The sequence below is a fragment of the Meleagris gallopavo genome, chromosome 1 (genome assembly GCF_905368555.1).
Source record: "Meleagris gallopavo chromosome 1, MGAL_WU_HG_1.1, whole genome shotgun sequence".
Classification (NCBI taxonomy): Eukaryota; Metazoa; Chordata; class Aves; order Galliformes; family Phasianidae; genus Meleagris; species Meleagris gallopavo.
Genome location: NC_139404.1, coordinates 22,961,180 through 22,974,032, shown reverse-complemented (window position 1 = coordinate 22,974,032; position 12,853 = coordinate 22,961,180). Strand labels below are relative to the sequence as shown.

The window sequence follows — 12,853 nt, the reverse complement described above, 5'->3', positions numbered from 1 at the left end:
CATTCAAATATGACATATTCTGCTGTAAAATGCTGATTTGAAGACTGATGAATTGATATAGCAGACATTGTTTATGCTTCCATTCTCAGCTCTACATGGAGTGCTCTGCTGCTTCCCTGCACCCAATGGCTGCTGCCTGAGAAGCTGCTGCTAGGGGAATATCAGGAGGCACAAGCCTACAGGAGCAAGCACAGGTGCTCAGCAGATGGAGAATGATGATAGCTGCGGGTTTCTGGCTCTCTCTGGGTGCTGCTTGACAGTAGAAGCAATTGGGGACAGAGGAAAGAAAATTCTGCCTCTATGAAAAAGCATCCTTCCAAATCATAGTTTGTCATTTCTTTTCCATTCTGCTTTATTGGGTGGCTTTTGGAAAAACTGCTGTTTAAAGAAAATCTCTACAGGAAGTTAATGTCTATGTCTGCCCACTTCTATTTACATTAGGCCTCAGAAGTGGAGAAATGTGACCACATGAATCTTAGAGATGAAGAAACAAGAATAAAAACCATTTAAGTCACTGTCAAAAACAGGATGAAAATACATGGCTCTTGCTGTGTATATTTATGTTATTCAGTTAATGTATTGTATCATCTCTGGTTCTCCTCACTTTTGAACAGAAGCTAAATCAGCAGAAGAAACAGCTTAATTGCTGACATCTGGCCAGCAGCAAGGTGGGAACTCGCAGAAGTGCTACTTCATAAATGCACCCAGTAATATTGTCCTTAGGGCTGCTAATTAGTCTAGAGAATTAACTACAGCCATAAGTTTTAGAGGCCCCCAAGGCCATGTCTGGTGACTGTCAGACATTCACTTCTTATTTTTCAGGACATTCTATATCAGCAAAAGTAGTAAGAATTAGAGGACAGACTGGAGATGGGGAAAGAGCAGAAGTGCTCTTTCTTAAATGAATATGAGGACTGAGATGACTTGGGGAATGTATTTGTTAACATAAAATACAGTAAATGGTTACTGCCAGGGAAAAAAAGAGTAGTCAGTACTTTGTGTCCTAGTAAATAGTTTCAATATTAAGGGGTGCTGAGGTGTAAAACTAGCAAAGTAATCATATGCATTACCTGGATTTGTGGGGCATCCCTTGTTAGAGGCCATCAGAAAAAAAAAAAAAAAAACAGATAAGAACATTATTGGGTTTCCTGTGTTCCAATGTGGGGGAATGAGATGGACTCACAGATCTGAAATTTATTGGCTAGTCAGAAGGAAATGAGGCAAGTAAGGAACTGAACAGGGAAACACAGCTATTTCTGAAGCAGATGGAGAGACTCCATGTACAAATCACCTGTGAGTCAGGGCTTTAACTGAGGCCCCAGCAGTACGTAGTTTGTAACATCTTCTTAAAATACAAAACTTTCTAAAAAAACAAAAAAACAAAAAAACAAGAACATTCCTGACAGGAGTAGGGAAAGGGGAAGGACCACAAAATCAGAGATGCATTGCGTATAGACAGCTGAAGTTGAAGAAGGTAGAAAGAAAATGACATGTTCTGAAATAAAATGATTTTTGTGAACCAGTGTGAATTCCTAAGAGCTAAATTTCTTCCTTAAGTAAGAGGTTATGTACGTATGGAGTTTGGGATGTATTAACATGAATATGTAGCGTTATTTCTAACTTCTTTTTAGCTTTTTATTTTAAATTATTTGGAGGATAGTCAGGAAGAGATTGGTTTCGCACTCTGCTACAGCCTCAGACAAGTTTCCATGAAATCCAACTAACTTCAGCAAACAATTATAAAGAGTAAAGGCCTCAAGGAAAATTGCTGGTGTGTTCTGTAAACATCTGGTTGCCATTTTCAATTACAAAGACCAACCCACTGAAGGAAGCAGTTTAGTTTTTTTGGAACAGAAATGAGACACTGGGGTTTTTGTTCTTTTTCATAGTGGAGAGTAAAGGAAATGTCAGGAATAGAGAGGTCACTAGATGCTCAGCTTTTATAAATACAAAAGTCTCTGAGAAAATTAAAGTAAATTGAAATCAGGTTCTGCAAATGTAAACAACCCTGTGGAGTTGAGGTTAAGTAAGCAGGGCTGGAGATCTGAGTATGCCAGCAAAAGCACAAGATCATTCTATCTCAAATAAGTAATTTGAAATGTTGTGTAAAATAATAATGCTGAGGCGAGCCACAGAATTGTATTGTGGGTTACAACACAAATGCACACATATATTTAAGAGTAGCAGATATAACTTTCTTACCAAAAATCATTTTGGTTAACTCTTGGTAAAAGTATATTGCTGACAGAATGCAAAGCTGGTCTGTTTCTTAATGCAAAATATATGTTTTGTGAGTCACATGAAAGGTTTTGACAAGTAAAACATAAATTTCAGAAGCATTCTTTTTGTATGTTGTTAAGCAAGGAATTTCTTAAGCAAGCTAAATTCTTAGGAATGTGGTGATCCTCAGAGCATGCTCTATTACAAGCATATTTAATGCTTGTTAAATTTCTTCTGCTTTCGTCAAATGTTAGTTCATATAGTTTCAGGGAAAAAAATGTATGCCAGAAACATACTCTGTTGTGGTCACATTTTAATTTTGAATTTTTCAGTTATGCCTGGCTATTTGCCAAGGGGTTGAAAGCAGATGCCACAGGCATCCTTGGTTGCAATACAAAACAGATCAGTTTCTGGCAGACCCAAGTAAATGCCTCTCTATAATGTGAGGCTGTGGTTTCTTGTTAGACAATGTAAGTGCACTGTATATTTTTCTGAACAATGTGTATCCTCCTTTTTAATTACTAGCAGAACATATATGTGTTTTCTAGCAGAAGAGCAAACAAACAGTTTCTTTGCACCACTAAAATAAACCCACTGCAGATTTGTACCAAAAACCCCATTTCAAATGCCTTCTTTTCCTTGAGGAAGACAAATTCTTTATTTGTCCGTAACAAAAGTGAAAGGACATTGAACTTTGTAAAGTTATAAACAAAAGATGGTATTTAGTCATAAAGTAACTAAACATGCCTTTCTTTGAATGTTCTTTTTAGTCATGTAAACAGAACATACAGTCCAATGCAGAGTGGTATTCATTAGGCTGACTTAGAATTTACAATAATTAAAATATTGCACGGTGATTACACAGTGAGCTAAAATTAAAACTTTCCTGGAATAAATTATGTCATGTTGATAGAATCTGAAAAACACCAGTGTCTGAGTGGATAAACATGTTGGCCAAGGGAAAGCAGCAATGTGCAGGTCCACTGAAATAAAAGAAATACAAGAAATTGAGGTGGAGGTATACAAGGTTTATAATATGTGAGTAATATGCAAATCCTTTTAGACAGTTCAAGGCAATGTTTCTTAAATGTAGTCTACAGGAGAAGAAGGTAACAATAGATAATTGTTTATTCAAGTATTTTTAAAATGTTTCCCTCATTCAAATCATGGAATGAATCCTGGCTCTGATAGGGTTCAAGCAGAGACTGATTTATAAATATGTGTATCTATTCTCAAATGTCATATTTTTGTCCACTAAAGTAGAGCTGGGTGGATGACAGTCCTGCCAGAAGCCTGTGGCAGTCCCCAGAGCAGTCTGTCTAAGGGACTGTTGCATTAGTGTTGCCCAGCATTCTGGCTGCTGGAAGCTGTGCACCCTTTCTGAAACATTTGCTGGCTCTGAGCCCTGGTCAGCTGTTAGAAGTATGGTGTCTGCCATCACTGTGCTCCCATTTTAGGTAGAGGCACTCATATACTTCTGAAATAAAACCAATCTTTTTTTTTAATTTTTATTTTTTATGTTATTTTCCATGATGTTGGTTCAGATAGCAAAGAGCTTTTACACTGTGTGGGCCTTCACTGTAATTTGCCACCAACCCACTACATTCCTACATACAGATTCCAACCTTGTTCAGCTGCATCCAGTTTCAGCTGACAGTTCTTTTGATTGCTGCATCTCCCAAATGCTTCAGACATCACAAGTGCTACCCACAGCTTACCTCTCTGAAAAGGTAACGAAACCGTATTGTTGCTGCAGTGGCTTATTTTTAGTAAAATTGGAACCTTCCCTTCGTGAAGGAAATGATAATTCTACCATTTTGATGTTCACTGTACTCGTCAAAGCTGATTCTCATTCGGATATTGAACACTCCTTTAGTCAGCCCCTGAGGCTGTCTGTTTGGATGCAGTCCTAGTTTGCACAGATGTTGCAGTGGAAGGAAGTTTCTCCGACCTATTCAGAAACCAAAACTACCTACCGACACCTCCTCTTTGATTAGAAAGGAACTAATTATCATTATTTTATATCATTTTTGGCAGACTTGTTTCCTTATAACATGATGCCCATTTTTGACAGTGGAGGGCAAAAATATGGAGGGGACTTGGATTAAAGAGAAGCAACGGAATAGAGTTTGAAATAAAGATGAGCAACCTTAACTGGCAGGAAGATTAAAAAATGGGTGTTTCCTCAGTGGTGCTTAACTAAGCGAAATATATTCAGAATTTGACAGAGGGAAGGATGGAAGAGCTCATTGGTATGCATTTTGGAAAGTGACTCAAGGCAGAAAGTTTTTCTGTAACAAGCTCATCGTTGTAATGATTTTGTTTCTGACATTTGCAATAATGCTATCCAAAATAAATATTCAGCTATAAGAAGGAGATCCAGTTTTAACTTACAGCAACTACTAACATGTATTTGAACGTCAGATACACCAGCCTTTCTCATGCACTGTGTAAGTACAAGATAAATCTGGCATTACCACAGTTATTTTACATCTGACAGTAGGGCTACAGACTTATTAATTTTTTTTTTTTTTAAAAAAAGACTTTTCATATAAAATGATAAAATAAGTCTAAACCATTTTTTAATTTGGAATAAAACCACTGCTACAGGTTTTTTTTGTTTTTGTTTTTTAAGAGGAGAGAAAATAGAAAACCTATTGACATTCCTTAGTATTTTGTTGAACAGGTAAACAAAAAAATAAGAGCAAGACCTACCTATTATCTACCTGAATGGAGCTTAGGCATTTAAAAATATATTCTCCACCTGGCTTCAGCATCTCTCCCACTCTTTCTCTCTCACTCTCTCTCTGTCAAAAAAAAAAAAAAAAAAAAAAAGTCTTCAATTTACAAAACTGCAGTAACACTAATTTACACTGGCAGCTTTTTCTTTCTTTTTTTAAGTCAGTCTTAAACAAAAAGTAATGGAGGTAATGTTTTCAAAGAGTGAGCTGAAAACAAGGACTTTCAATATTCAGAATCCAGCACATGTTAAGCTCATTTTCACTTGAAATGAAGTGTTACAGCTTTAGAAAAAGTTTAGAAAACCTTTGGAGAAAGCACTACAAATAGAAAGAAAAAAGTACTCCAGAAAGCACTAGCATAGAATGTAACTGTAGGCCAGTGAGGTTGCCCAATTTGTGACAGGATGACGTGTGAACCTGCTTTGGCAGGGGGGTTGGTCTCGATGATCTCTAGAGGTCCCTTCCAACCCCTACAATTCTGTGATTCTGTGATTCTGTGATTCTGTGAAATAGGAGAAAGCAGATTTTTTCCTTCTCTACCAGTATCCATGTCATGTCTCATGTCCCATATGTTACAGTGCACATTTTCTGCCAGTCTGACTATGGAAGGGTTCCTGTTGACCTTCAGAAGTGAGAGGTTTGATGCTACATTTCTTTAAAATGTTTGGAGAGAAAATCTTAACTTCTGCTTTAGAATTCATGTTCCATAGATGCGTCGCATGGTAGTCACGATGATGTGTGTATCATCTACTTTCACTACCACATGGCATGCAAGGTGAGTGGAATTGGCAGCAGCATGGGGTGCTGCAGAGAAAAAGTATCTTTTTTGGAAATCACTCTTGCGTTAGCCATGGCTTAATTATCCTATCACTATTTTTTCTCTGGTTTTATTTAACTCATAAATAAAATGGGTCAGTTCCCTAGTCCTGAGGGCAAGTGATGCAATATGGCTCATGTCCATGTCTCTAAACTCTTTGTTCTCTAACTGAGGGTGGTCTGATCTCCTCTGGGTTTCAGGAAATGTCACTGACTTGTGCTGTGTCCTAAACTACGCCTGGGGCTCTGCATGGCCACCAAGCAAGAAGAAAACAAACACAGCAGATGACTGTGGGACTGTGGTTGAGACTGCAACCTATCACAGCTTAGTTTAGTCATTCTCAATTCCCTAGTTTCTCTTTCGTGGCTGTTTCCTGCCTCTTGAGTATTAAGGAATATGACTCATTAATGAGTATTGTTGTGGGATACCCAAGTGGTGTAAATGCAGTCATCAAGGACTGCCATTCAGACTTTAAATGTGCCTTTGTTTCTTGACGAGGTGATCAAACACCACCGTGTTCAGTGCTCACACACACAGGCAGAGCTCATACACTGTCACACAGCTGCAATCACTCAGCTGCTGCCACCACAGACATGGGGCTCTGGTACCCCTGCAGGCTGCTGCAACCAGCGCCCCAAGCACTCAAACTTGTGTGGAACATCCTTCCACTTCATGACTGTGTGCTGCTTTTTCATATGACTTCACTTCAGGGTGTGCAGAACATCGATACCAAGTTCTGTCCTGGATGTATTCCCAATAATTGTTTGTTAAAGTAGCTTGGATCAAGTAGGAGTGAGTGTTTTCCAAAGGGAATTATGTCAGACAGCTTTTTTTCCTTGGCACAGAGCAGAATGGAGTTCTTTTCTGTCCTCTGAGTCTTGAAGAGCAAACCTCCACACAAGCAGCGTGGTTTCCTCCCTTCCCTGGATGGAGTTCTCTCCCTCAAGGCATGCATCTTTCCCTCCATCCATCCTTCCTTCCCTTGCAGCTCCAAGCAGCACGGATCTCAGTTTTCCTTCTGAAGTGGAGCAGAGCCTGCCTCTTTCCCACCAGCACAGAGCAGAACAGCCTTCCATTGGTGCCTTTTATGACTTAGTTCTCAGTCCCACTGTGCTTCTTGTGTGAGTGAGATACATATTTAGCAGTATTTAGTAACATACCTGATCTGTTAAAATACATAGAAAGTAAGAATACCAGTATTTGGGAGCAACTAGAACTGTAATGTTAGCTTGCATACATAGAGAGCATATTGTACTGGAAAACTAAATGCCCTTGTTTTCACCAAGGCTGTGCAAAAAAGTGCCCATTTTTGAGGGCTGTACCAGAGTCATCTGAATATTCATCCAAAGCACAATATGTAGGCACAGAAGTGGAATAACAGGCTTGAGTGTTTGAAGAACCTCGGTGTGTTTGCCAGTGGGCCAGACTTACACATATCCCTTCTGTTTGCTATTGAACTTTACTGTAGCTCATAAAGTATTTTGATAGCATATTTTCACAGCCTGAGTTTAGATTATACTGTGATAAAAAATATTGGTTATATGAGGTACAATCTGGAGCAGAGCCCAGCAGACAATTATTCTTATCCTGACACTGCTCCTCCCAATAAACTAAGAACTATCTAATGCATCTAATGCACTACAGTATTCCTCATCTCAAGTCAGACTAATGTAACTATTGAATGTAATTTAGTTGCTTTTATTTCCAGTATTCCTTTCATTGTCTGGTTGCATATTAAAAAAAAAAAAAAAAAGTTGATGTAGTTTAATAATGCTGCAACTTTTTTGTGCACTGCCTTCTGATGTCTTGCAGACAAATAATTATCTACAGATTGCAAAACATAGCTTTAAGAAGTCTGAAAATACCTTTTGGTTGTCACTTGTGGCTGTGGCAACTACTTACAGTAGTTATAATGACCCAGAGTGTTGACTGAAGAGAGAATTGTAAATTTATTACATGAATGAAAGTGAAATTAATGGAGAAAGGATTGTCCCATCTCTACTCTGTTCTTTTGTTTGTATCTGCAATAGAAATCTTTGCTTCTTTTAAAGACAATCCTCTGCCTTGTACCAGCAGTGCCCCAGTGAGGTAACTAATTACCTCATAACTCCAGAAGGTAACTGGTTAAGTTTGTGAGTAAATCCAGAGCAGTCTTAGAGTTTTGTTCCAGGTAGAAAAAGGAAGATATCTGCCCAAATTAGAGAAGAGTTCTTTCAGAAGAAACTTGTAACTCTTGGATTGTCACACTCTTTTATTTTTGTACTTTTATAATTTCTGCTATGGATTGACAGGAAGAGTAGGTTTTCTGCCTGGACCTTGCTGATGAAAGAAACAGTAAAAAAATAACTTTTTAATTATTTAGGTGAGAGTGGAGGCTCTAAGTCTCCTGGTTTGAACTTAGATCTATCATCTCTCTGCAATATTTGCAGAGGAAACACAGAACAGTCGAGCATCACCCTCCACTCATGGATGATGCTGCTTGTTAGGACTTCAGGTGGACTTCACTCCCCAACTGGTGATCTCATTTGTGACTTTACATTAATTAATTTCATGGGGCAATATTTATTACTAAACGCTTCAGGGACAGATGAGCTGTCCTGAGAATTCAACTGATTCCACTTGCTTCTCGCCAGTCTTTCCTCCACAAAGAATTCTTCCTTTGGTATTTTAGTTTCTCTTAGCTATGGAGTCACTAAGCCAAGGAAAGGCCCTGATGTTCTCCAGGGAGTGAATAGCAGCTGCCCTCAGGAATCCTCCAGGCTCTCCCCGGTAGACGTACAGCACCAGTACAGAATATTTTGTGGATGAATTGACTGTGTCTAACAATCTCAGCCTCATGCATAGAGTGTTGTTAGGTTTGTTTTTTTTTTCCACACTTCTAATACTTCACTGTCGTTAATATTTCACAGAATCACAGAATTGCAGAATCACAGAATGGCCAGGGTTGGAAGGGACCTCAAGGATCATGAATCTCCAACCCCCCTGCCACATGCAGGGTCACCAACCTGCCCATTTTATTGTAGACCAGGATATTATTCCAAAAGACTGCAGCCTAGTTTAGGAAGTTAAATAGGTGGTTGCTGGACTAGACTGTGCATTATAGAAGAGTACAGTCAGTTTCAGCAAGAGCATGAAGCATACAGTATGAAACAGTGAGGGATTTACGCATGGACCGATAAACAGCTGCCTTGCTGAGCAGCTCAGGAAACAACAGAAACTTCACCAACTTTCATTTATCAAAGTGACTGTCCTTCATTGTGGTGGTAGTGAGTTCAAATTAGCTCATGACTATCAAGAGATGCATTAAAAGAGAAACGTAAATAACTGGGGGGTGGATAGTGATAGGACAAGGGGAATGGTTTTAAACTAAGACAAGGGAGGTTTAGGTTGGATATTAGGAGGACGTTTGTCAATCAGGGGGTGGTGATGCACTGGAACTGGTTGTCCGAGGAGGTTGTGGATGCCCCATCCCTCTAGGCATTCAAGGCCAGGATGGATGTGGCTCTGGGCAGCCTGGTCTGGTGGTTGGCGACCCTGCATACAGCAGGGGGTTGACACTAGATGATCATTGTGGTCCTTTTCAACTCAGGCCATTCTATGATTCTATGATTCTATGATTTTTCTCACCGAAGGATGAGACATTCCTTTAGGGAAAGCCCTATACTTAGAATAGTGATACTGAAAACTTTCAAAATGCCGGCTTAATAAAGAGAAAGTATTCAGTCCAACAAGTGGCATCCTAATCTTTACACAAGTGAGACAGCCGAACTGTTGTATCCAGAAATAGGCTTCAAAGGATGTTTTCCTCTGGAGAGTTCTCAGTGAAGCTCAGATCATCAGAGATGTGGAATTTCCACCTCCCTCAGACCTCCCCACAGCCTGCCCTGTGAGGTGCTGGGATGCGTAAAATCAAGCCTGGTGTTCAGAGCGCAGCAAGAAGGCTATCATTCTGTCTTCACGCTTCTGCTAGCTTGTTCCTGGCAGTGTTCAAGGCCAGGTTGGATGGGGCCCTCGACAGCCTGGCCTAGCATTAGATAAGGAGGTTGGTGGCCCTGTCTGTGGTGGGGGGGTTGGAGCTTGATGATCCTTGAGGTCCCTTCCAACCCAAACCATTCTATGATTCTATGATTCCACTCTACACTCTTTACTAGCAAACTTTTGGCCCCCTATAAACTGATTATATTGCAGAGCTGAAGCCTGCTTTGTAAGACAATTTGCTCTATCATGTTTTAAGCCAGGTATATACACAAGCAGCTACTTTCATAAGTGAGTGCTTTCTCCCCAAACTCAGTTCAGTCTGTGCTCCCTGATCCTGCAATAGTATTATATTGTTGAATCATATGCAGTTTATGGTTCTGGCTCTTTTCTGCAGTAGGGCCCTCTGACCATTTGTATCTGTCCATCTGATTTCTCATTTCAAATTATGGCACTTTGTTTTGAATTTCCTCTGGTTGAATCAGACCATTTATCAACATCATTTTGAATTCTGATCATGTCTTCCAAACTGCTCATTCTTCCTCTAAACCTGGTGCCAGTTGCTGTTCATAAATACATTTGCAGTTCCACCATTCCATTTGTTAATGAAAAAATTTGAACAGAATCGAGTATACAGTGGCATATTTTTGAGGTTCTGAGAAAAAAAAATCCGCTGTGACAATGTAGAGTTCATTTTTTCAAGCAGTTATGCAGTTATAGTTAACTTATGTAGAAATTGTGTCAAAAGACTTATTGAAGTAATTGTTTCATTGCTTTTCCTCTTTGTTCACTAAATCAGTTACTCTGTCAGAAGAAATTAAAGTAGTTGTACGTGATTTATTCTTGACAAACAAATGTCGGCTGTTTCTTTTTGGCACACTGGGATCTTTTGCCTAAGCCATTAGGTGTTACTGCAGTATTAATAATGCTAGCACTTTTTTTCTTTAGAATAGTTTGATAACTGTCAAATCTATAGAAGAGATGATTATTTTCTAGTAAATATTAGTCTGTGTGAGGAATGACACAGGGAATTTCTAAGTTCTTTTCATGAAAGATCCTGTTTCAGAAATAGCTGTTGTGACCAACGTCCTTCTCATTTTTGGTTTCCAAGAACGTGTTTTTTTTCAGGTGCAAATCATTAGAAATGTAGCAATACATTTAAATAGAAGTCCAAGTGCTCTGTCAGCCAGAATCTGGGAGACGGCACAAGGTGTACACTGTTTTTCTGATAGGAAGTCTCCTGCTTTCTAAAAATAGGCATGTTTCAGTTCTGATTGTTCTGTACTGAAGCAACTGGCTAGATGTCTAATTATTCTAAATATAAAACACAAATAGTGGCAGGCATTCAACCTGTCCTGAAAAATCGTTCCTAGCAGCTATGTGTTCCATGTCTTGGGCACTAGTTCAGAAGTAAGCTGGGTCAGAGGGCCTTTTTCCTTTTAGTTTCTTCGGTGCATTCGTATCGATCTCTCTGCTGTGTCCTAAAGGGCAAATGATATACACTGCAGCATATCCTTTGGAGTCAGGGATCAAATTCATCCCTGGCCAGGATGTGCAACAATAAACGCAGGAAGGAAATGAACTACTTCTGAGAAATGAAGTTGCCTCCAGCACCCTTTCAATTCACACACAATTAGACATTAGATTAAATACAATTAGTTGTATTTGTATTTAATTATAATGATTTATTCAAAGATGTTTATTAGTCAAAGGCACAATGTCTAGCTTATCCGATAATTACACAGCTGATTAAGTCCATCAAATAGGTTGTTAACGTTGTCAGTCTTTTGCATTGAAGTATTAACTTGTGTGGCTTTTCAATGTTTTATTTGTGATCTATGCCATTTTTGTCAAACTTCAGTTTTTTGTATGTTTCTTTCCTGAAAAAGCATGTAGTGATTCTGCTGCACCTAAATTTCCTTACATGCCTTAATAATTTTTATACCATAGCACTGGATCTTGTAAAGTGAATTTGAAGAAAAAAAGTTTTTCTACACGGCCCCATACACTGATGTATGGGCAGACTCCAAGACCTATTTATTTCTAATCTATAATTTGTATAATTTTCCTCATGTGCACCAGATTCTTAACAATCTATTATCTAATATTTTGGAAGCTGCCACACCAAAGTTCTGACTGGGAAATGCTGCAATTTACCATAGCACAACCAGTAATATTTACTGTAAAATTTTTCTCCCAGTAGTGAAAGATCACAGAAGATCATAACACACATTATGTGTTATAAATGTGCATACTGAGAAGTTCAGAAAAGAGATGAAAGCAACACCTCATTATTGAACTTCTTAATTTCTGAATGCTAAATAGATGATTTATGTCAGCTCAGGTCAAACACCAGGGGACTGGACATCAGTAGGCATGATGAACTGTCTCAGATATAACTGGAGGTGCCAGCTGTGAAATGCTTAAATATAGATGCAAAGCTTGGTAGTTAAATGTCATTTTCTCCTCTGCCACATGTACTCAGCACTCCAATGATTTGCTCTTCCTCAGGATTCTGCTCAAAGTACTTTAGTTCAAAAGGAGTTGCATGATGTTTTCTTTCTCAGTATGGTTCTTTTCATTCCCAATAGGTAGCATAAGCCCTTGGGATCTTCTGATCTGCTTATCTTCCACAAAAGATGATGATACTAGCTGCATTCAGAGAGATGACTTGCATCAACTGGAGTTATTCCAGAAGGTATGATATTATGTTATTCTTTGTGGGAGTGAGGACATGTGGGTAGCCCAGTTTTTCAGCACCCACTCACAAAAAGAAATGTATCTGATACCCCTTTTACACAGCAGCAGAATGATTGGACTGATATAAAACAATTTTTTTTCAAGTTTCCTCTCTACTGAAAAATACTTTTCACATATCAGCGTTTCATTTTATATCTTGTCCAGAGGTCAAAAGCAATTTTCCATTTGGACATAACACATTATTTTGGATGTAGGGATTTCAATATACATGGAATTAAAGCTGTTTAGTGTCAAGTTTTGCTCTTCTTTCTTTATTTTGAACTTCTGCATTTTTGGCCACCTCAATGTGAGGGTCTGGCAGCAAAAGCATCTACAGAAGTCAGAGGAAATTTAAACAAGA

The 12,853-nt window shown here is 38.8% G+C and overlaps 1 protein-coding gene across 5 annotated transcripts in view; it reads left to right on the top strand.

Moving 5' to 3' along the window:
• CPED1 (cadherin like and PC-esterase domain containing 1) overlaps positions 1-12,853 on the top strand; it is a 142,841-nt gene that overhangs the window by 20,799 nt on the left and 109,189 nt on the right. For all 5 annotated transcript variants that reach the window (XM_010706395.4, XM_019612394.3, XM_085218744.1 and 2 more), the window contains exon 4: positions 12,345-12,451. In XM_010706395.4, the coding sequence (XP_010704697.1) occupies positions 12,345-12,451 (107 nt within the window). The remainder of the gene's footprint in view (positions 1-12,344; positions 12,452-12,853) is intronic.